Below are 25,375 nucleotides of genomic sequence, written 5' to 3'. Positions count from 1 at the left end.
CTTGCTGCACGTATGTAGAACATTAAGAATAAACTTTGTTCAGCTGGTCAATAGTGGTGCATGACTCTAATCCCAGCACTCAGGAGGCAAAGGCAGGAGGATCTCTGCGAGTTTGAGACCAGCCTGGTCTACCGAGAGAGTTTCGGAACAGCCAAGGCTAAACAGAGAAACCCTGTCTTAAAAAAAAAAAAATGAATAAACATTTCTCCCCAGGCTTAGTGGCTCACGCCTTTAAAACCAACACTCGAGAGACAGAGGCAGACAACTCTCTGTGAGTTCAAGACCAGTCTGATCTACATAGCAAATTCCAGGACAGCCAGGACTTCACAGAAAGACCCTTTCTCAAAACAAAACAAAAACATTTTTCAAGTTTTAGAAGTTTATAACCTAAAATAAATTATAAAATTAAAAAAGAAGTTTATAACCTCAAAAATTCAATTGGAGACTCCTAGTCTTGTGTCTTTGGTGATGGAGAATGATACCCTTCTACCACAATTACTTTCATTAATAATTATAAATACACAAAGTTCAAGACATATTTCATCTATTTAATATTTATGCTTTAATATATTGGTCTGGAATATCTTCCTGCGTCTGCATAATTATTTATACTATATAGCACTCTATCAATTACATAACATAAAAGACATCTACAGGTAAATATTAAAAGGGCAATGTACATGTTAATAACTAGACATTAATAAGATAATAATAACTAGGTGTTCATTTAATGGGAGAGTCCAGTATTTCCTGATAATCTTCCCTCCTTACATTCCTCCAGTACAGTTTATAGCCAGCAAGGACGAATACACTAATCATAATGATCACCCCTCCAAAAACATCATAAACACTAGGAAATATGTGTAGCACTAGAAGCTGTAAGACCATAGCTACCACAATCTCCAGATGCTGTACTGTGCTGACCAAAGCTGGGTGGAATTTGTCTAAGGCATAATAAACTCCTAAGAATGCTACAGTAGAACAGATACATATAGCAATGAGATAGCTCCATGTCTCTCCATCTAAAGGGATAATAGGTTCTTGAAGGACAAACATAGTAGATACTCCCCAGATTGTCCCAGTCCATCCAAAGGTGAACAGTGCAGTCCACATGCTGATCTTCTCCCTGATGGATCTGTACACTATCATCGAAAGGGCAGTGGTCAGTCCGGCCATCACAGTCATAGTGTACCCAAAGGCTTCTTTCCAGGCGTTTAGCAAAGAGTTGTCTTCGTCAACGATGTTGGGGATCATGACGAGACAAACCCCTAAGATACTGCAAACCACTGTGGCCATGTCAACATAAGCCATTTTCTCATCCACAAGTAGAAACGCTAGAACAGCACTGAAGACTGTGGTTGTGGCTCTCCACATCGTGGTCCCGTTGCTGGGAGGAACTATTGAAAAGGAGGTGTAAGCACAGGTGATAGAAATCACATTGCATACACCGTAAAAGAAAAGTCGTAGTCTGTATCCGCTGGGTCCAAAAGGAGCTTCCTGGTAATAACACACAACTAACACTGATAAGACCTGCAACACAGAACGGATAAAGATCAGTTCTAGAGATGGAACTTTGGAGCGGTCAGACACAAGCCGAGTGATGAGAGCCACACATCCATGGGCCAGGGCAGAGCCAAACAGCACTATCCACATTTTTCGGGACTGAAAAATGTTTTTTTCTGCAAAGCTCTGGAATTGTGCCATCCCACTGCCTCTTGAGTCGTCTGCTAGTGGAGGCTGAGGGTCCATGGTTCCAAACAAAGTTCTTCCTTTTCTCTTCATCTCACTCAGCAGACTTCTCTTCGGATTCTCCTCCATGAATCTGCCATAGTCTTCATTGATCTCTTCATACCCGTCTTCTCCAGGTTGGGGATAATGAGAGGTATATTTCACCATAACTGTGTTGGGATGGATTTTCACCCGTTTTTTAACTGGATATTTTTTGGATGGAGAATTATCCATTTCTTCAGATAAATTCTATTTAAGGAAATAAAAAGGAAAAAATACATGTTTATTGCATTGAAAACCACATTACTATTATACACACACACACATTAATTCACTAATGGAAGGTAGATATTATAACAAAATTCTGGAGAGAAAACGTAGGAAGATTTGATCTGGTGTATGCACTATCACATATGTGAAGCCCAGTGGGCTTTTCCACTCTCCTATCGTCCCTACTGTAAACCTGTCCCAATGTCTCACTGTATTTGTTCTTATTTAGCTATTTTGTTTGTTTTGGTTAATTGGGTTTTTCTTTAGCCTATGCTGGCCTTGAACACTCGAGCTTCCTGTCCCCAACTCCCAACTGCTAGGATTAGAGACATACACCATAGGTGCAACTAGTCTTTCAGCTTTATACCTCATTCATACATGACACACTGATATTTTCCCATCTTTTCATTTTTACCCATCTTTAAAAAAACACAAAAAATAAAAAGCAACATCAATCACACCTTGCCTTTTTATTGTGTCCATTTGTCTATGTTCTAAGTTGTAAATACATAAATCCAAAATATTTTAAAGATTTTTTTAAAAATTTGTGTGTGTGTGTGTGTGTGTGTGTACGCGCGCGCATAGGTATGCAGATATCCTCACAGGCCAGAAAAGGGAGTTGAATTTTCTGGAAATAGATTGTAGATTGTTGTGAGCCACCCCATATGGGTGCTAGGAACTAAACTAAAAGAGCAGGAAGAGCTTTTAACCACTGCGCCTCTCATCAGTCCCCAAAATTATTCTACATAATTCTATATAATAACAGGATCTAAACCGAGTGATACATATCTATAATTCCAGCACTTGGTATTATGATACGCTGTGGTTAGGGAAATATTAAGCATCCTTCATAGTAAGGATTAAAGAAATACTGAATATAAAGAATTTTCCACAGAAGTATATGCAGTAAACTTTCAATAAATGTTAGCAGTAGTTTTGGCTATTTTCACCTATAATTATCTTATGAAACACTGGGTATCTTTGACAGTGTTTTCTTTCTCACTGTCTGCCTTCCTATCTTTCTTTGAACAATTTCCTTTTTCTTTTCAGTGATTCTTTTCTTCTGCCCTAAGAGAGGATCTGGCATTATCATCTGTGACCAGACATGTGGAACGTACTGAAGTTGTCCACCCTAAAGGGGAAGAGACAACAGAGAAAAGGGGAATTTTTTCTTTGCTCATGACTTTCCAAATCCTTGCCTAAGCTCATCAGTTCAGGACTTAAACCATGACCCCAGAATCAAATCCACTTCTATTCTTTTGACGCCATCTGGATAGCTGTTCTGTTTACCCCCTTTTCTTCTGGAAGTCTTCTTCAGCTGGAAGAAGTCATGGAAAAATATCACCCATGCCTCCAGACCCTCCAGACCTAACCAGCCGTCTCCTGCGGTGTCGCTGGCAGACCGAGCTCAAGAAATTCGACTGTTCTTTATTCCTCACTTCTTTCCATTTTCTTTTTAAAAATCGTGGCTTTAGAATGAATGACCTCAAACTCAGTCACAGTCTCAAAGGCGCTGTCTTCCCAGCTCCCTCACTTCTGTGCTGATCTCGCAGTCCTTCCAGATCCCTGCGCTGGCAACCAAGGAGCACTCTGGATTCTCCTTTCCACCATCACACTCCAAACTGACTCTTTTTTACGGTTTTTGTATTCAAAATGTTTCTTGGAGTTTTCTTTCTCTAATTCCACATTAATGTTATTATTTTAGAAGAAGCCCTGTGGGTTCCAGACTATAGCATTCTGTGGAATGCTATAGCATCCTGTCTGGTTCCCTTGAGTTCCAGCCCTCCTCTAAATCCCACGGGCATTATCTTGTTGTTACATGTTGTCTTTAAGAGATTCAGAACAAAAACTTTCCTCCAAGTTTTCCTCATCCAAGAACCAAGAGTTCTCTACAGATCTCCTTTCTCCACTATCAACATCAGCTAACTCAGGGCACCCTGTATTCCCAACATTTAGGAGGTAGAGGCAGGAAGACCAGGAAGTAAGGGCCATCCTCAGCTACATAGTGAGTGGGTTTGAGACTAGCCTGGGCCACATGAGATTCAACTCCTTTGCTAGGCTTAGTGTGGGCCTGGTCTGTACTTAGCCTCTTGGCATCCACACTTTGCTCCACAAATTGTGTGGTGTCCCCTGACCTTGTACCGAGTGTGTAAAAAATCGTTTCCCGAGCTTTTATTCCAAACTAGTTTCTCCTCTGCTCCAACGTTCTAAATACTGATCGTCTGTTAGGAACTAATTCAAATTCTGTCTTTAGGAGCAAGCCTTCTTTGACTTCTCCAGACACTTCTTCATCTAAACAATTGCAGCACTTTAATTTAATTTGTATAATGTAATTATGTTGCTTCCTGCATGGCTCAGCTCTGGAGTTTTATGTTGCTAGTTACTGTATCTAATTTAACTATGCCAATTCTCCTTTCCTTGATGGCCAGTAATTATCTTAATGAAATTTTACATTCCATCACTTCCCATTTGCTGCTATTATTAAAATTTTACCTTATACCCATCCAAAGCTTTGCCCTTACCGCTACAGGAGAAATATACAGCTCCAGGGACATGATCAGGGAGGAAGAGTAGCTTGCTGTTTTATTCTTTATATTCTCTCCTTTTGGGGACTGTAGAAGGGTTTATCAGCCCATCGAGATGGCCAAGGCTCAGTGACCAAGGGCACACTCCAAACAGAATGATGATCTGAATTCAGTCCCTGGAACTCACATGGTAGAAAAAGAACTGTTTGCCCTCTGACTTCTACATACATGCCATGGCACATGTGTGCCTATGCATATACCCACACACCATAAGTAAATATTTTAAAAATTGTAGCCCTGCAGTGGTGGCGCACACTTTAATCCCAGAGGCAGAGGCAGGTAGATCTCTGTGAGTTCAAGGCCAGCCTGATCTCCATAGTGAATTCCAAGACAACTAAGGCTGTTACACAGAGAAACCCTGTCTCAAAAAAAATGTTTTTAATATTGTAAAGAAAGGTTTAGGGGGCTGGAGAGATGGCTCAACGGTTAAGAGCACTGACTGCTCTTCCAGAGGACCCGGGTTCAGTTCCCAGCACCCACATGGCAGCTCACAACTGTCTGAAGATCCAGTTCCAGGGGATCTGACACCTTCACACCAGTGCAATAAAATAAATAAACAATAAGAAATATTTTTTTTTAAAAAAAAAGAAAGGCTTATCTTATTTGCTTTGTCTCTATCTTTTGGACTGCAGCTTCTCTAGTGTACTGGCACAGGAAGGAAAATGGAAGGGCTACAGGTCACACACTGACTCCTCTTGTGTAATAGCCTTTTGATGCACAAACTAGGCCAAGCTGAACTACAGACCTCACTTATTTGATCAAACACAAATCTAAGTGTTGTCATGAATGGATTTCGTAGATGTGATTAAAACCCCCTAAACCAGGTGTTGTATAAGCCTGTAATCCCAGCACTTGAGAGATGGAGGCAGGAACATCAGGAGTTCAGGACCAGCCTCAGATACACAGGGTGTTCAAGGCCAGCCCAGGCTACACGAGACCTCGTCTCAAAACAGAAAAGAAAAAAAATTCCAAATCAGTTGAATTTAACTCAATTAAAAGATTACATAATTTCATGGAGTTGGGGCTAACCTAATAAGGAGGATGTCTAAGCGATGTTTAGTCATTTTGTAATTTCAAAGATCCAAATATTTGATGCCCCGAAAGTTCCAACCTGCCCATGCACTACTTTTCCTTTGCTCCTCAGATTGTGTTCATGAGTTTCCAGCTTGCTCTAATCTCCCCTCCCTGGTCACCTATCTGCAGACTTCAGACTAGCTATCAAGCTTCATGTTAGCATGAGTCACTGTCTTACAGTAAATGCCTTGGTGGTCCTGAATTTCACACTCTGATCCTTTGAATTGCTTCTGTTTGTATCTTTGTTTCTTTGTTAAATATCCTTTAGGTTGCAGGTGTACATTTTCTCAGGTCAGTTCCAAAGGTCCTCAATACACAGATCTTTGCTATGGAAGACTTTCTGTTCTGTGGGGCTTACAGTTTACCAATTTCTGATGTTTGGTCTTCTTGCCTAGGACTGTTGTAATTGGAGCTGCAGGCTGCGTCCCCGGCACCAGGCAGCCCACACGGCTAGCTTTACCCGAAATAATTACATGGAAACTGTATTCTTTTAAACACTGCCTGACCCATTAGTTTCAGTTTCTTATTGGTTAGCTCTTACATATCGATCTAACCCATTTCTATTAATCTGTGTAGCCCATGAGCTGGCTTACCAGGAATGATCTTAACCTGCGTCTGCCTGGAGTGGGAGAATCATGGTGACCCCTTGACTCAGCTTCTTTCTCCCAGCATTCTGTTCTGTTTACTCTGCCTACCTAAGGGTTGGCCTATCAAATGGGTCTAGGCAGTTTCTTTATTAATAAGAAATCACTCCCACATCATAGTACCTAGCTATCTTGGACAAAAACCAAATGCCCCCAAGAGACTCACATTTCCTTGCCATTCTAAACAGTGACTGAACCCATCACTGCTCACCTGTAGTGAGCCGGACAGGATCGCCATTACAAGATGGCGCCGACATCCTGTCTTGTTGGAAATAAACAACTCCATATTTGGCTAAGCCTTTGAGAGCTGCGTGTCCCCCGCTTCCCGCATGCGCGATGGATAAGGGCCCCTGGGCCTATCCCAATGCAGTCTGGTGTCAGCTGTTGGTGGCAGCCAATCACAGGGCGACCCGTGTGCCATTTCCATATATAAGCAGCTGCCTTAGGGCTCTTGGGCCACCTTCGCTTCATGCTCTCTCTCAACCAAGGGCACTCCAATAAAGCGTGATCTGAGAAGAATCCTCGTGTGGTGGTTGTTCTTTCTCACTGATCGAGAAGTCCGCCGCACTCACCCTTTCTTTCTGACTACTTTCTCTGTGCTAAAAAAGCAAAGGGCAAATTAAAATGTTCGTTCTAGGCATACTTCCAATGGGTGAGTGAGTAAGTACACCTAAATTGAGATGCCATTGTTTTTTAATGGCTCGGAGCTTCTGTTGCTCATACATCTTCATCAAGTATAGTCCACCCCAAACCATTTATTGGGAAAAAAGGAAGAAGAGAGGGAGGAGGAGAATAAGGAAGACAGAAATAAGTAAAGAAAGGGGCTGGGGAGATGGCTCAGAGGTTAAGAGCATTGCCTGCTCTTCCAAAGGTCCTGAGTTCAATTCCCAGCAACCATATGGTGGCTCACAACCATCTGTAATGAGGTCTGGTGCCCTCTTCTGGCCTGCAGGCACACATAGACAGAATATTGTAAACATAATAAATAAATAAATGAATGAATTTAAAAAAAAAAGAAATAAGTAAAGAAAGAATGAAGGAAGGATAGAAGGAAGGAAGGAAGGAAGGAAGGAAGGAAGGAAGGAGGAAGTGGTAGTGAAAATGAGCCTGGAGTGAATGACAAGATAAACGGGTTCACCGAGAAGTTGGAGGCAAGAATTTCTAATGCTTTAACCATCAAAAACTACTGACTTGAACCTTTTTCTATTTTCAAACTTGGGGCTAGAATAAGATATACCCCTTGAGTTGGCTTAAGATCAATAGATCCATAAATGTCAACATCTTGGAATTGGTTTTGTGAAATTGATAAAGTATTTCAAGATACTTGGAATTGTAACCTGAAAATTTACCAGAATTATGATGACACTTTATTAAATCTACATAAAAACAAGTGCTTAACTTCTTAGTACTATTTATACTACCCTGAAGTAACGTTTTTTTCTATAGTTTAAGTTTTGAAGAGTAAAAAAGATTCAATTCACTAAAATATATTGTCTTTTCTTTTTCTTCTGAGGTAGGGTCTCATCTAGCCCAGGCTAGTCTTCTTGTGATCATCCTCCTTTCTGCCTCAGGTTCTTAAGAGCTAGGGTGTGTAATCAAGCCCAGCATAGGGTTCTGCTTCTCCGTGAGGGATTTGTCACTGCAGGCACCACCTGCCTGCTGGGTGGTATAGGAAGTGCTCTGGCAATCCCGGCATCATCGCCAACTTTGTGAATGCAGGGCTGGAAGCCCAGTTGAATCCCAAATAGTAGATGGATGGCATTGTCCAACATGTCTCCTAGCAGGAGTGACCAAGAGGTAAGAGCCAAGTAGTAGAGGTGTATATGGGGACACTGCTAATGTGCACCCCAGGTGTGATGGTTTGCTCAGTGTCCCTAGGGACATTTTCTCTGCTGGTCAACTTCCTCAGAAATGCTCTCAGGGTTACATGTAGGGCCACCTGCATCTTCCACACCGTGTTCATGTCCTGGCAGACATATCTTCTATCTAGCTCTGGTTCCCAAGGGTTCAGTCCATCAGGGCAGGGAGGATATGGTAGAGCAAGGCAGCCTGTATCAGGCTAATCATCCAGTCTGCCATCAACATGGACATGCTGCTATAAGAGAAGCCTGACTCCTCACTACTCAGTGATGGCTAATGACCTAATGGACTGTAACAAGCCATTTTTTTTGTTTGTTTATTGTTTTGTCCTTTGAGACAGAGTCTCAGTATGTAACCCTAGCTGTCCTGGAACTCAATATGTAGACCAGCCTGTCCTGAAAGTCATAGAGATCCACCTGCCTCTGCCTCGAGAGGACTGAGATTAAAAGCATGAGCCACCACACCTGGCAATACTAGGTTTTTGAAAAAGTTTTCGTTTGTTTTATTTTTTTCCTGTCAGTGTCAGTTTTCAAACAAGTAGACGGATTTGGCTTCTGTGACAGTGATGATGCCTGGTTTGGAACAGAGCATTTCTGATGTGACACTTTAAAATCCATTCTGGCACACTAATGAGTGTGTTGCCTGGCAGCTAAGAACATTCTGGAATGCAAGATTCTTACCATTTATGTTATTAACCTTATTCATGGATTCTAGAGATCACACCTGGGCCTCACGCATGACAAGCAAACGCTCTACCGCTGAGCTACAGACCCGATCCCAAGTTTGGTATCCTATGATCAGCACTCTCCCTTCCAGCAAAGGGTCTAACCTCGGAAAAGTAGTTATCAATTTATATAAACTATGCCATTCTCAGGTGACACATGCTTACCACCTAACACTTATTTTCCTCCTGCCTGAAAGAAAAACAAAATTAAGCAAAATCAATTTGCAGTGAAATCAGCACCTTTAAATTCATCCTGCTGGTGATTATTAATGCTAAATGCTAGAAAGGAGGGCAAGAATAAAACCATCTTTTTCTCTTTGGTGGGAGAGGGGAACGTAGCCCTGGCTGTCCTGAAACTTACTATGTAGACCAGGCTGGCCTCAAACTCAAAGAGATTCACCTGCCTCTGCCTCCTGAGTGCTGGGATTAAAGGTATGTATCACTCTGCCCATGTAAAATGGTATTTTTCTATTTTAGGATCTTTTTATATGTATCTGCATGGTTAAATCATTGATTTATTGCATTGATTACATGCTGTTTTAGTGTAAAAGAAATTCTTGGGTTGTTGATGTACTTCTTGGCTGCTTATTATTTAACTAAGTCTTATGAAAGGGTATCAAACATCCCAGCTGAGTTCAAAGAAGCTTTCCAACCATCTCAGATATGCAAGAATCTCTGACAGAAAAAGGAACACCCTAGCAGCAATAGTCTGCCCTTTGGTCCCTGAAACACTACCTGCACCACCCGCTCCCATGCCCTGTTCTTGCTGCTGTTTATGTGTGAGCACCAAGCCTGAATCTCCAAGGCACATTCCAGGCCAATGTCTGGAAATGCCACAATGAATTAGTAACAAAATTTTACAAATTTGATCTGTTTAAATCATACCAAATTCTTCACATAATAGACTGATGTTAAAATTAATAAAGTTACAATTCAGTTACATCTTTCCATATACTATATTTCAGTGAAATCCTAAAGATAAGACCATTAACAGCTGGTCATTAGATGCCCTCTTGTTTCAAACCAAACCATAAGTCACATTTTGAATTTAATTTTACAATACCTGGTAGGGAACACAGCACACATAGACATACTAAAATCACCACACTCCATTAATGTGAAATACACACACACACACACACACACACACACACACACACCCTGCAAAGGTGAAGAGACTTATCAAGTCCATGTCATTGCCAAGGACTTTACATTAACAATGAACATTACGTAATTCTCATCAAAAGTTAGTTAGCAATAGGTATCAAAATTTTATTTGTGTGACAGATTCAACGCAATGCCTATCAAAACCCCAGCAAAATTCTTCAAAGACCTTGAAAGAACGATACTCAACTTCATATGGAAAAACAAACAAAAACAAAAAACAAAAAACAAGGATAGCCAAAAGAATGTTGTACAATAAAAGAACTTCTGGAGGCATCACAATCCCTGACTTCAAACTCTACTACAGAGCTACAGTACTAAAAACAGCCTGGTATTGGCATACAAATAGACAGGAGGACCCATAGAACCAAATAGAAGACCGGGATATCAATCCACACATCTTCGAAAACCTGATCTTTGACAAGGAAGCAAAAAAATATCAAATGGAAAAAAGAAAGCATATTTAACAAGTGGTGCTGGCATTAGTGGATATCAATATGTAGAAGAATGAAAATAGACCCATATTTATCAACATGCACAAAACTCAAGTTTTCAAATGAATCAAAGACTTCAACATAAATCCAGCCACACTGACTCTTATAGAAGAGAAAGTGGAAAGTACACTTGAACACATTGGCACAGGGAACCACTTCCTAAATATAACCCCAGCAGCACAGACACTGAGAGAAACAAAAAATGGGACCTCCTAAAACTGAAAAGCTTCTGTAAAGCAAAGGACACAGTCAACAAGACAAAACGACAGCCTACAGAATGGGAAAAGATCTTCACTAACCCCACATCAGACAGAGGTCTGATCTCCAAAATATACAAAGAACTCAAGAAATTGGACACCAAAAGAACACATAATCCAATAAAAAAAATGGAGTACAAACCTAAACAGAGAACTCTCAACAGAGAAATCTAAAATGGCTGAAAGACACTGAAGGAAATGTTCAACATCCTTAGTCACCAGAGAAATGCAAATCAAAACAACTCTGAGATTCCATCTTACTCCTGTAAGAATGGCCAAGATCAAAAACACTGATGACAACTTATGCTGGAGAGGTTGTGGGGAAAAGGGAACACTTCTGCATTGCTGGTGGGAATGCAAGCTGATATAACCCCTTTGGATATTAGTGTGGCGATTTCTCAGAAAATTAGGAAACAACCTTCCTCATGACCCAGTAATACCATTTTTGGGTATATATCCAAAGGTTGTTCAATCGTGCCACAAGAACATATGCTCAACTATGCTCATAGTAGCATTGTTTGTCATAGCCAGAATCTGAAAACAACCTAAATGTCCCTTGACGGAAGAATGGATAAGGAAAATGTGGTACATTTACACAATGGAGTACTACACAGCAGAAAAAAAGAACGACAGCTTGAATTTTGCAGGAAAATAGATGGAGCTAGAAAAATTTTGAGTGAGGTAACCCAGACACAGAAAGACAATTATCACATGTACTCACTCGTAGGTGGTTTTTAAACATAAAGCAAAGAAAAGCAGCCTACAAACCACAATCCCAGAGAACCTAGACAACAATGAGGACACTAAAAAATACTTACATAGATCTAATCTACATAGGAAGTAGAAAAAGTCAAGATCTCCTGAGTAAATTGTGAACATGGGGACCTTGGGGGAGGGGAGAGGAGAGGCAGGGAGGGGAGCAGAGAAAAATGTAGAGCTCAATAAATATCGATAAATAAATAAAAAAAAAACAAAAGCAAAAAACAATGTTTTTTTTTTATATGTGTGAATTCTCCCACCCACGCTATTTCCAATAATGGAACCTAAGGAGATCATCAGTAAGGGATATAAAATGCACACATAAGGGTAGTCACCATGGCTCTCTTTATATAATGGAGAGTTTATGAAAGTGTATTCATGGGATGGGATTGCAGTTCAGTGGAAAGAGTATTTGCCCAGCAGGTAGGATGCCATGGGTTTGATGCTTGGTACCATATAACCCAGACATGACAACACTCTAAAGGGTGAGAGTGAAGTGCCATCCTTGACTACATAGAAAGTTTGAAGCCTGCCTGTTGTAGTACGGAGCGGCGGGCTGTGTCCCGCCACCCGGCTAGCTTTACCCAAAATAATTACACGGAAACTGTATTCTTTTAAACACTGCCTGACCCATTAGTTTCAGTTTCTTATTGGCTAGCTTTTACATATTGATCTAACCCATTTCTATTAATCTGTGTAGCCCACGAGCTGGCTTACCAGGAATGATCTTAACCTGCGGCTGTCTGGAGTGGGAGAATCATGGCGACTCCCTGACTCAGCTTCTTTCTCCCAGCATTCCATTCTGTTTATTCCGCCTACCTAAGGGTTGGCCTATCAAATGGGTCTAGGCAGTTTCTTTATTAATAAGAAATCACTCCCACATCATTTCCCCTTTTTCTGTTTAAACAAAAAAGAAAGGCTTTAACTTTAACATAGTAAAATTACATATAGCAAAACAGTTATCAAGCAAGAATTACAGTTACAATATTTATATCTATTTTATCTTTTATCATAACTAAGGAAAACTATAACTATTCATTCTTCAACTCCATCAAAGACTCCAGAAGGATATAATACTACCCAAGTAAACAAGAAATAAGAAAACTCTAGAAATGACAGAGACATCTCGCTGCCTGGACAGTCACCCAAAGTTCTTTTGTACGGTTGGGGTATCCATCTTCAGCCTTCAGGCCCATAGTATCCAGCAGACATTTCCATGAAGCAGGAAATTTCAAAGACAGTTCAGTCACTATCTGCTGTGTCCTGCAGAATGTCTCGCAGACTCTTTCATGAGTCATGAACCCCAAAAGACCGTCTCACCTTTAGGCAAGTTCAGCAATCCTCTCTCTGCGGGTTCTCTGTGTCCATTTTATGCAACAGTCCAGGCAAGAGCAGTTTCTTGCCCAAATGGCTATCCAACTCCATAAGGATCCTCTTCGATGCCCATCTTCCTCTCAAAGTAGATTGGTGCCACCAGGAACAGATATGTCTCATTGTCATGAAAAGTCCTAAGTTATTAAAATATTTTAAATGCCATATTCTGTAGCCTTTGAGAGATATGAAGAATGCCTATCTGAAATATATCTCTATATATCTAGAAAATCTAAGTAACATGACTACAAACTTTACTATCATCGATGATTATCCATTAGCAACCTATATTTTCTATTATACATTACATTTTAAAAATGAACTACACAATCACACCTTATTCAAGATCAAAAATACATATACATATAACAAAATTGACCTTAAAATCCATACCAATGCAAATTATTCATACCTATATCATATCCCCCTTTAAATGTAAAAGAACATTTATAAACAATATTTTGGGAACATGGGCGCCGTTTTTTCTCTCCAAACTGCTTCCTGCTGAATGGGGGCGTCGTTAATTAGGTCTTTCATGGTATAACCTGTGTGCTAGTTTCATCTCAGTTGGCAGTTGAGCGAAGCAATTTTCTGAAGATGTTCACAACAACCTTTCAGGAGGGCGTGGTCTATCATACCAAATTGTAATAGAAGAAATCCACAGGGTTTGGTCCTCTGTGAAAACAAAAGAAGACCCTCTCCAAAGCATCATATTCTTAAACCCAAATTTTGAAATCGTAATACCCTTATATCCATTTTGGTTTAGCTTAGCAGCCCATGTAATGAAATGTCTCTCTGTACTTAGCTCCTTTACAGTCAAAAATTTTAAAGAAAGCACAATGTACATAATCCAGACTCTCTGTGAATTTTCCATTTTTACGTGGCTTATTTTTCTTTATTTCTTTTAATCTCTTAACTATCTGTACTCTGTCTCTTTAAAGACTTTACCTTTTTTTTTTAAACCATTAACTTTATTCTCTATATTCTTTTTTTTTCACTCTCTCAAGCCTACGTACATTTATCCAACAGTGTGGTATTTTATGTCTGAATCTGTTTTATTGTGAATCTCTAACATTTTTTTACTATCCAGGAGCATTTCTTAAAATGTTAAGCAGTTCTTAAAAACTTAAGTTGCACCATGTACAGGTAATACGGTACCGCCTGTGTCCTGCCCAGTTGAAACCTTAAATGCGCTGTTTTTATGGTAATTACGGTAGTTCCTGCCTGAGACCAGCACAGTTCAGCATGGCAGAGCTGAGCCAAGCTGCTCCTGCCTCAGAGCCATTTGGTGCCCCTGAGCCACACACAGTTCCAGGCACACAGCAGTCCACATTGCCATCAAGCAAGCCATAGAGCTTTACTCCAAATGCTCCATTCAAAAGCTCTGTCTCCCACAGGAGCCAGACAGAGATCGTAATGGCGGCACAGCCCAGAAAGCCGGCATTTTAAAACAGCCAGTTTTTTCCTGCTGTTGAGTCAGGACAATTTCTTTGCGGCACGCAACCCATAAACAGCAAAAAGCTGTCTTAAATTCTCTCTCTCTCCTTTTTAAGCCCTCTCAGGTTTTACGTGGAGTTCATTAGCACGTTGGGTACCACTCTGTTGTAGTACGGAGCGGCGGGCTGTGTCCCGCCACCCGGCTAGCTTTACCCAAAATAATTACACGGAAACTGTATTCTTTTAAACACTGCCTGACCCATTAGTTTCAGTTTCTTATTGGCTAGCTTTTACATATTGATCTAACCCATTTCTATTAATCTGTGTAGCCCACGAGCTGGCTTACCAGGAATGATCTTAACCTGCGGCTGTCTGGAGTGGGAGAATCATGGCGACTCCCTGACTCAGCTTCTTTCTCCCAGCATTCCATTCTGTTTATTCCGCCTACCTAAGGGTTGGCCTATCAAATGGGTCTAGGCAGTTTCTTTATTAATAAGAAATCACTCCCACATCACCTGCCTGAGCTACATGAGATTCTGTGCCTCCACTAAAAAAAAGGAAGAAAGAAAGAAAGAAAGAAAGGAAGGAAGGAAGGAAGGAAGAAAGAAAGAAAATCTAAAGAATACTCATGGGTAGGGGGTTCTATTTATATAGAATAATTAATATGCATGTGTATACTAATTCATATGCATGCATATGTACTTACAAATTTTTAATTTTTCTATGTAAATATCTATTTAAAATCTAAAAAAGTTTAATCTACTTTCTAAAGAAGAAAAAACAAATCACGACTGTGTATTTTAGTCTGATGAGTCACCAAGAAGCCAAGCGTAGTTCTTGTCTATCTGTGCCATCTGTGCGTGGAAAGCTGTGGATAAATAGACCATTTTACAGGAAAATATGAATGGATGGTGTCTAGTGCTTAAACCCAAACAGAGGTAAATGACTACAAACCGAGGGAGATGCCTTTGTTACTGCTTTTGGAAGAATCCGGTGTATGCCTGTGTATATACTATGGTATTTTCATGATGAACTAAAAATATAACGTAGATTCCAAATGGCAGCAAAGAATATGCTATCATTCCCATTGGCTTTTCTTACATAAGTTACCACCCCATAAATCTTCATGCTAATGTGGGGAAATCTGACCTGAACAGATGGACCTCATGCTGTTCTCTAACGCATGCACAGATTTCTGAGCGTCTGGACCAGGAAATGGAGTCAGCACTGAAACAGAAGACAGTATCATCCATCTCCTAGGAATGCAATTTCAGAAGCTGCTCAGAGAAGCAATATTTCCCTCTTCAGAAATAGAGCAAGTGATATCTTTATGCCTCAATGCAATGTGTTCTTAACACAGCAGAGAAGGGGGATGGGAAGATGCTTCACGATGTAAAAGGTGCTTGCTACTGGCTAATCCAACTCAGAAAGACTTCATAATTTGTGTTATGACCTACACACACACATTTAAATAAAATGCTTTAAGAGCCAAGCATGGTGGTAGGTGAATGGTCCTTGAACCCTAACCATGTTTGGAGAATCCTCTCACAATGGTCCTCATTTGGCTGTCTCTACCCTCGATCCCCCTGTTTCTCATGGAGTGTTGACTCACTGTCTAGATCTTCACTTGTACCTCTTAGCTCTTCCTCTCATTGCCCAAGAGCCTCTCTTCCTTGCGTTGGTGCAGTTTTATAAGTAGACATCCTTGGGCTTGAAGATCTAGTAAAGGACTCTAACAAGTAATTAGCACCTTTGAAATTTTAATTCCTTGGCCCACAGCTCTGTTTATTTGGTGCTGTGAAGAGGCTGGCAGGGCCATCAGGATTGAATCCTAAGAAGATTTGGGTCAAGTAGCTGATAAGGTCAGGAGATTGGTTCCATCAAAGGAGAAAGAGCAAATAAATATATCCAGACTAAGAGGAGCCAGATTCGCATCCTAAGAAAATACAAGGCCATTTGTTTAAAGCTTGAGACATTCAGGGGATAGAAACTCACTTGAAGAAGCTTTTGTCTAAATGATCTGGTCACTGTCTTCTGGAATGTTCCTTAACATACTCTATCACCGTGAGTGGTGTGTATACATAACCATGACCTCTGACAAACTGTTAACCACTTCAAGCAAGGATGATAGCTATCTTTTTTCTTGATATATCATACCTCAAAACCAGAGTCACAAATGCTGATAGAACAGGCGCTTTCTGGCCTAGTTGGCTGTCTCTGAGGAAAGTCCCCGCTTCGTTGTAGACCTTTAACCCTTGATCACATTAGCTGACGCAGAAGGTTGTCCATAGTTCTTCAGTCTGACTCTCATGTCTCCTGGCTCTTGAGGTAAAGGAACCCAAAAAGCAGTAAGAGAGTCTGACAGTCGTCCTCCACCATTTTTAAAAGCCTCACTCACTCTCCCTCCAGACCTTCACCCCTGTTTAGAACCAAGATAAAGTCAGTACATAATAGAAAAATGGACCAGCAAGTATTTTCTTTCGTTCCTCAGGTTCTTAAGGTGAGAAGTCCAGTAAAGTTGTGTAGTGATACTGCCGTGTGTTTTGTCACTGAGGCGAGAAAGACGAGGTGTGCTGTGAGACTCCAGAAATTGTGTACTGTCTCCTGCAATGCGGTGTGAACATCAGCTCTTAGGAATTTAGCATGCGGAAACAGCACTATTACACACAGTAAGTTATATTAAGCTGCCAGTAATCTAAATGTATATAAAATGTTGTCTGAAATCTTAAAATAATGTTCTGATGAAAAAACATTTATATATGAAAAGTAGAATCAAGAGGGCACATGACTACAATCTCAGCACCTAGGAGGTTGAGCCAGGGAGCTAGAGAGGGCAAGGCCCGTCTGGCCACAGAGTCAAGACCTTGCCTCAAAAAGTCAACCAATCAACAACAACAACAAAGCAGAAAAATATATATTATGACCCTACTTATGTTTCATGTGTCTGAATGTTGCATTCACTCTTATCAATGTAATAATCTGAAAATATTCATTTCAAGCTCTCTGTGACGGTGCCTACAGAGCTTCACTGACTAGCAGAATTTCATTTTATAGCCTGATCTTATTTCTCCTAGTCAGCTTTTTTTTAAAAGATATCCTGTAAAAACCTGAGGTTTCTATCCCCAGGGCTGTTGAGCTGGACAACCTGAGGTCCAATTCCTGGGCTCACAGCAGGAGAGAGCCAACTCCTGCAAGTTGTCCCCTAACACAGGTGCTGTGGCCCCCTCCCCCAATGAAGAAGCAAATATTTAAAAAATTATTATTCTCATTTGTCTGTTTCAAAATGATTTTAAACCCTAGAAAGAAAATAATACAGAATAGTTTATCAATACTCAAATAATCATTCTTTTGTTTTGGACATTACATCGATTCATAACAGAGGGTTGTCAAAGGACATTTGATGAACCTTCTGTGTATACATTCTTATGCATGGGTAGCTCTCTTGTAAGAAATATACTGACATACATTCCCATTTTGACTAATCAGTGTACTTAGACACATTTTCTTGATGATAACAAAAAAATACTCTAAAGTATAGTTCTACATATGCATAGATGGATTAGAAATCAATACTCTTTAACTCCTTTTCGCTCTGTCACTCAAACCCAGGACTTGTGTATATTAGAAATGTAAAATTATTTTTATTGTTTAATCTACAAATGAATTTACAACTAGTAATGGACTGAATTTTAAAAGGAAATGAGAGAATAAATCTAATTTTTAAAGTATCTTTTTTACAAATTTTAAATGAATCATTGGTTTGAAACTTCAAATGATGTGCCCATGAGAAGATATTTAGATATGAAGACCAATAGAAACAGGTGCATGCTTGTAATCTCACTATCAGAGAGACTGATGGGGATTACCTTTATCATAGAGCAATGCAAGGCTGACATAATGCCAGAAAATATAATGAAGCATATTAGTATACACTGAGATGTCCCAGTCGATGAAGTGCTGGCTGAGCAAGCATGAAGACTTGTGTTCAGGTCCCCAGCAGCACATAAAAGCCCACCGGTAGCACATATAATAACCCTGGTACTGAGGGGAAAGAGGGAAGACAGGTGGATTCCTGGAGCTCACTAGTCAGCCAGTCTAGCCAGTTGGTAGGCTCCAAGTTAAAGGAGAGACCCTGTTTCAAAAATAAGGCAAAAAAGCGGCTTGAATAGAAATTTAAATATCTATGTGTATATATATATATATATATATTGAAAATTTCTGTACAGAATATTATTTACAAAATTAAAAAGAAAAAATGTGATGGTACAGGCCTTCAATCCCAGGTTCTCACGTAGCAGATCTCTTGCTTTCAAGGTCAGTGTAGTCTACAAAGGAAGTTCTAGGTGAGCCAGGGCAGCAGAGTGCGTAAGACTTTGTCTCAAAAGTACAACAAACAGAATCCAATAGTATACAAAGAGCTTATATGAGTTAAAATAAATAAACATGCCAATAGAAAAATAAAGATATGAGTTAGCAAGTCATAAAATGAGAAATACTGGTAATGAATAAATGACCAAATTTTCTTTTTTGTCTGTCTAATTAGAAAATACCTTGAGAAAATTTATAAATCCTGATTTTGGTGAAAGGATGGGGAGGGGGGCTCCTGGCTGTCCTGGAACTCTCTTTGTAGCCAAGGCTGGCCTTGAACTCACAGAGATTCACCTGCCTGTGCTTCCTGAGTGCTGGGATTAAAGGCATGGGCCACTACCACTTGGCATATTTATCTACTTTTCAAGGCACAATTTGTGAATAGTGTTTGCCCAATAAATATTCCTTAAATGTGGTGCTTTTGTAGATGCTTAAGGGGGAAAAGAAAGGAAATAAATATTTGAACCAGTTAATAAATCAAAAAACAAAAATATCCATCCTTTGAACAACAAATTTTACTTCTAGAATGTTGTTATAAGATTATAATGTAATTAGTTTGGCAGTGGTTGCACACATCTTTAATCCCAACACTCGGGAGGATTTCTGTGGGTTTGAGGCCAGCCTGATCGACAGGGCAAGTTCCAGGAGAGCCAAGGATACAAAGAGAAACTCTGTCTCAAAAAACAACAAAACAAAACAAAAAGATTGTAATTAAACAAGCGTGTGTTTGTTCAAAGATGTTATATCGAATGGAACAAGTTAAGTATCCATTAATACATGAATGGATTTTTTTAAATGGAGTATATGTAAATACAAAGTAATAATATTAAGCCTTTAAAAAGAAATTCCATCACCTGGAAGAATACAAATGAAACTTGAGATATTATGCTAAATAAAAATAAGTCAATCACAAATTCTGTGTGATCCCACTTACATGGAGTATATAAAATGGGCAAAGTCATAGAAAAGAGTAGAATGGTGCTTACCAAGGGGTGGGAGGGTAGTGAGAAATAGGGAGTTACTAATTTATATGCATGAAGTTTCAGTCAAATGAATGAATCCAGGAAGCACTGCACATTGTGTGTCTAGTCAGTACTCATGCACTATCATCTACTTAATGCATTTTAATCTCTGAGAAGATAGAATTCATGTACTTTACCATAACTTCCCCCTTAGATTGATTGATTGATTGATTTTTATAGTATATGTATGAATGTTTGCCTGTGTGGCTGTACGTGCTCCATGTGCATGCCCGGTGCCCTCTAAGGATGGAAGAGGGCATAGAGCATCTGGAATTGGAACTGCAGAGAGTTGTAAGATACAGTACAGGTGCTGGGAATCAAACAAGTCGTCTGCACAAAAGGCAAGCACTCTCCGCTGCCGAGACATCTCTCTCATTCCATGCTTACAATAATTTATTTTAAGGATGGTGTTAGGCCAGACATGGTAGTGCATGCTTGTAATCTCACCTTTAGGGAGGTGAGGGCAGGAGGAGTAGGAATTTAAGGTCCTCTTTGTCTACATATCAAGTGTTTAGTCCAACTGTGGCTATATAAAATCTGTCTAAAAGAAAAATATATGACATTTGCTGGGCTTGGTAGCACATATCCATAATCCTATCTAATCCCGGCAATTTGGAGTCTAAGGCAAAACAATTTTGCGTTAGTTAAAACACAACAAAGAATAGTCCGTCTAAAGTGCACATGTGCTCATATAACAGCAAACCTGTTTTCAATTTTTTCTGATTTTATACACTTTTTATTACCTAATTTTTTTTGAATAATCATGCTTTCTTTTTCTTTTCTTTCTATTTATTTATTTATATTTTTTGTGGCACTGAGGAGCCCACATAAGGTCTCTTGCATGCTCTATGCTCCCAGTCCCTCTAGTACAGCATTCTTTGGAACTTAAATGTGTGTGAATACTTAGTTGCTTAGCCATGCACCAAGTACTTCAATCTACAGGCACAGTGCCTTTGGGACAGATGATTATGAAAATTAATGGTGCAATAGAGTCCAGAAACTAAAGAGTTGTCAGAAAATAAGATGGATTACAAAAGATTCTGGGAAATGTGTGCCTTGTAGTTCATGGTGGCTCTGAAAAGAGACGGGCATTGCGCTTGTGTGCATGTCCTCGTACACACATCCTACACACGCACGAGGTGTGTGCTTGCTCGCAGTGCACACTTTCGCTTAGGCAATCAAACAAGCTGTAGATATGCTTTATCGCTTCCTCCAGGGTAAACCACATTTCCCTGCAGTGCTACCCTCAGGAGGTCAGGCTCAACCCATCTGCAAAGGGCTTCAGTGTCTGGCCGGCTCTGTCCTGTCCGCTTGCCTTGGCGATAGGTTATTTTGGGCAAAGGTGCAAAACAGGAAACTATGGCTGGCGTGCGCCCAGGAAATCCTAGAGGAGGGAATAAGGAGCTTCAGCACCACGGACACCGTCAACTCTGCTCAAAGTCCTTTACGGGTAGAACAGCCTGCACACAGGGCCCCTCCAGACCCACTCCCTCACCATCCCCGCCTAGTGTGAGACTGTCCTGGACCCCTTAATCCTCACTGGGAGGGGAAGTTGCTCCAGTACCTAGCGCCTGATGACAGCCTGGGCAATGACGTGGATGTGCGCAGCGCCCCCAGCTGCCCCAGTATGAGTGTCCTTCCTGTCATTTCTCGCGACCCTTCTTCTCCCTCTAATAAACCAAATGAACACACGCTGCGTAAAATTCTAACCCCAGAACCAATTCCGTCAAGAAAATCCGCATTTTCTTTTCCGTGACTGGATGAGGCGGAACTGACTTCCCTGAACCTCCACCTCTACACTCGGCCACGGTCGGGCCCTTCCTCCCCGTTCCTCTCTCGAAACAAGATTTCTACAATCACGAAAATCTCAGTCCATCTACACTGGAGTTTAAGACTCTTAGACACAGGAAAGTGATGGAAAATGTAAAATCTCAGTCAGACTCCTAAAACCACCCAGCAATTTTTGAAAGTTGCCTTTGAAACCGTTTCTATGACGCCACAAGCACTCGCCGAGATAATATGGGCTCCGGAGGGCCAGAGGAGGGACAACACCCCTGACCTTCATCATGCGGACTGGGGAAGGGCTCCCACAAGCAACGGTGTCAGGACCTGGGTGGGATGAGGCCGCGGGCTGATGCTGACTTTATCAAGCCGCTGTTCCCATTCTCCAGGACAGCAGTAGGGAGAAGTGGGCACTGGGTGGCCTTTCGGACGTCCCGCAGAGACGCGCGCCCCACGGAGATCTGTCAAGTAGGCGGGTGCTTGACGCCAGCCTGCCTTTCCCCAAGTGAGGCTCTCTACCGGAGAGGAGTTGGGCTCGCTGCGCGCCCTCTTCCCGGCGGGACCAACCCGCAAGCAGGCAGAGTCCTGCACCGCCCGCTGCTGCCCACCCGCCGAGTCGGTTACCTGCAAGTCACGGCAAAGCGGATGATCCCTGGGCTCTAGCGGACTCTCCCCGAGCCGCGCTCCCGGTTTGGCCTCCCTAGCCAGCTGAGGCCACCGCACGCTCGGTGGGGACCACTGCAGCCTGGACTGCCAGGGGCGACCAGCAAGGAAAGGGGCGCCAGACGCGGGCACTGCGCCTGCGCTCTTTGCCGCCCCAACCCCCAATCCCGGCCTCCTCAGGAGTGGAAACCCGCTGGAGACCACCAGGACGCCTGCCTAGACCCAGGGACTGGCCCTCCCCGAGAGGCGTGAGAGCCCCAGGCGATGGAAGCTGCCAACGCCCTTGGGGGTGAGGGATGGGGATGGGAAGACTTAGAAGCACTCCACTACCAGCCAGGGCGTCATAGTCTTCTGGGAAGGCACAGGGAGGCAGTCTTCATTCATTTCTACCTGGTTGTAAGAACTAAAATTGATTCCTTGATATTTAAAAGATGTCCAGCATCGGTAAACCTCAGGAAAGAAGAGTTTGGGGGTATCCTTGAGTTCTTTTGGGCGTTTTACCAAGGATTCTGTAAGGCGGGGGAAAGTCTTGACAGTATAAATGTTTATATACCCCAAGCCTCAATCTAAATGAATACAATCCCTTAAAACCTGTGGATAAATGATAAGCTTCTCCGGGGCTGGCGAGATGGCTCAGCGGTTAAGAGCATTGCCTGCTCTTCCAAAGGTCCTGAGTTCAATTCCCAGCAACCACATGGTGGCTCACAACCATCTGTAATGAGATCTGGTGCCCTCTTCTAGCCTGCAGGCATATATGCAGACAGAATATTGTATACTTAATAAATAAATATTTAAAAAAAGATAAGCTTCTCCTGCCTGAATTTCTTCAGTCCATTCAGATCCGTTTCCATCCTTCTCTGTGAGTCAGGACTCGCCTTGATGGAGAAGGCGAACTGTCTGTCCTCTAGCTTTTGGGTAGCATGGGCAGGTGTGAGACACATGGGAAACAGAGCTATTCTGTTAACCATCTGTTCTTCATCTGAAACTCAGAATGCTCTGATAGAGATTTGTGTTACACACTGGCTGTCTTCCTCCTTCAAGTCTGGATGGCTCCAGAGGTTTTCTTTAAGTAACACACACACACACAAGTGCGCACACGGTGCACAAACCTTTTAATAACAACTTCTTTATTCAGGACATTATATATCCTCTTTATTCAGGATTTTAGTTCACTGAGGTTGGCAATACTATAAAAACTTGGGAGCCCAGTGGGGTGGTGGTGATGTCAGCTCTTGGAAGTTGGAATGGGAGGATATTGATCTCAAGGCCAGCCTCAGTTACGTAGAAAGATTCTTGTTTCAAAAAAAAAAAATTATAGGACTGAGAATTTAGTTCAGTGATAGAATGCTTGCCTGGCATGTAAAAAGCCTAGGGTTTAGTCCTAGCCTAAGTTGGTTGGTTGATTAATTAGTTCTAGAAGATGAAATGTCTCCTATAACCATCTTGATGGATTTCTGAGACGTCAATATCTATTGTGTCTATCTATAGACAATATCTATAGTCCCATAGCCTATGGATGCCAACAATAGTTTGACGAGCCCCAAGAAAAGAATCTGACCCCTTGTTAGCAATGAGTTCACAAAAGGGCTGAGAACCACCCAAGTATCAACTCAGGAGAAATTTGTGCTACTCAGAGAGGGAGATTTCTCTCTCCTCCCACAGTAGTGTTCCTGTTCTCCCAGCTGCAGCAGGCTGCTTCTGAAGGGGTCAAGATTCTCAGGACATGCCTAAATTCCTGGGAGGGACAGCATCTGATAAAAGTGCCTGTGAAGAAGCTGCTGAGTGAGGCAGCCATCAATGGAGAGTCTCCAGCTGTTTCTGGAGAAAAACCAAACAGTGCTTCTGAAGAAGACAAAAAGGGCTTTGGTCATTAAATTACCACTAGCACAACAGAGCAGCTTGTCCTCAATCCAGGATCTAACCATTTATTTCTCAGGCTTGTGAAAACAAAAAGCTTGCCTGGTTTGATTCCTCCCCTCCCCACCTTAGAAAAACAAAACAAAAAGATCACTAAAACAACCCAAGGCAAAATCATAGTGAAAGTTACTCAAAGGGACTCCCTTCCAGACATAGTTATCTGCAAATAGAATTAATGTCCAAGTAAACACTTACTTGTTCAGAATACAAATGAGACCAGAACAAAGCAATCTCCCATCTTTCAACCTTTCTAAAAGGAGGGGTCATTTGCTGTCCAAACAGGCATTAATTCTGCTGATCTAGGTAGGGAACAGAGAAACAAAAGGAACCTTGACAGCAGTCTATGAGGTTTGGCAAAGATTTTGTTTCCCTTTAAAGAAGAAATGGGGAGAGTAAGAGAGCCAAGAATGGGGGTGGGGAGAGGCTAGACTTTAAGAGTGAAGACTTCCTGGGAGCTTTGAGAGTGACATTAGGGTTTAGCACAGCTGTCATTCCAAGTGATGAAGATACTGAGAGATGGGAAAAGAGGATTTCTAGACATTTTGCTATGTGCAATAAATGAAATTCTTTTATGCTTTAATCCTGAGTCTTTCCTTGCAACTGTCAAAAATTCATACTAAGAAGACTTTAAGGAAAGGAATGCACTTGGTATAAGAACTAGAAAGTCTATGGATGGGTACCAACAGGGAGCTCTGGACTCAGGACTGCAGACAGTATCGTAAGTAATGCTATCCCCTTCCCTCTGTCTGTACTTGAGTAGTTCTTTCTTCCTTCATTGCCCTCTTTCCCTAGTACCCAGTTTCATTTCTGTTACTGTGGTAGAATACCCCGACAGGAGTGACTTAGAAGGAAGAGAGAGACAGAGAGACAGAGAAAGAGCAGGTTAGAGTTCACTATGACTAGGTCAAGAGCCTAGAGCAGCTAGCCACATCAGATTCACAGTCAAGTTAGGTTTCTCCATTTTTAGATGATCCAAGGCCCAAACCAAGGAATGATGCCACCCATTTGAAGATTGGATGGTCCCACATCAACTAAGGCAATCAAGACAAATAATATCCAACTTGATCTAGATAATCCCTCAGTGAGACTCTTTTTCACAGGTATTTCTAGGTTGTGTCAGGCTGACAAAAGTAACCAACAAAGGCTGGCGAGATGGCCCATCTATTAAAGGCTAGGCCACAACCAAAAGGACAAAACTGAATCATCATACCCAGTGTTCAACTATATCATCCTTTATCTAATTTTCCAGGGCAAAC

At 41.4% G+C, this 25,375-nt stretch overlaps 1 protein-coding gene across 3 annotated transcripts; it reads right to left on the bottom strand.

Annotated features, from left to right (window-relative positions):
* Positions 1 to 253: 253 nt before the first annotated feature.
* Slc35g2 (solute carrier family 35 member G2) lies at positions 254 to 22,344 on the bottom strand. Of its 3 annotated transcripts, XM_041677274.1 has the most exons (3): positions 22,164 to 22,344; positions 16,832 to 16,971; positions 254 to 1,977 (listed from the first exon to the last, which is right to left on the bottom strand). In XM_041677274.1, the coding sequence occupies exon 3, from the start codon at positions 1,960 to 1,962 to the stop codon at positions 724 to 726; it is 1,239 nt and encodes a 412-aa protein (XP_041533208.1). In that variant the 5' UTR covers positions 1,963 to 1,977; positions 16,832 to 16,971; positions 22,164 to 22,344; the 3' UTR covers positions 254 to 723. The 3 variants fall into 3 exon arrangements, with proteins under 3 accessions (XP_041533208.1, XP_041533207.1, XP_041533209.1); XM_041677273.1 differs by lacking the exon at positions 16,832 to 16,971; XM_041677275.1 differs by lacking the exons at positions 16,832 to 16,971; positions 22,164 to 22,344 and adding an exon at positions 16,525 to 16,790.
* Between the last annotated feature and the right edge of the window lie 3,031 nt (positions 22,345 to 25,375).

The sequence above is a fragment of the Microtus oregoni genome, unplaced genomic scaffold (assembly GCF_018167655.1).
Source record: "Microtus oregoni isolate MIOR12 unplaced genomic scaffold, Mior012 000028F_ref0000031, whole genome shotgun sequence".
Taxonomy (NCBI): Eukaryota; Metazoa; Chordata; class Mammalia; order Rodentia; family Cricetidae; genus Microtus; species Microtus oregoni.
This window is presented reverse-complemented; position numbering and strand designations above follow the sequence as displayed.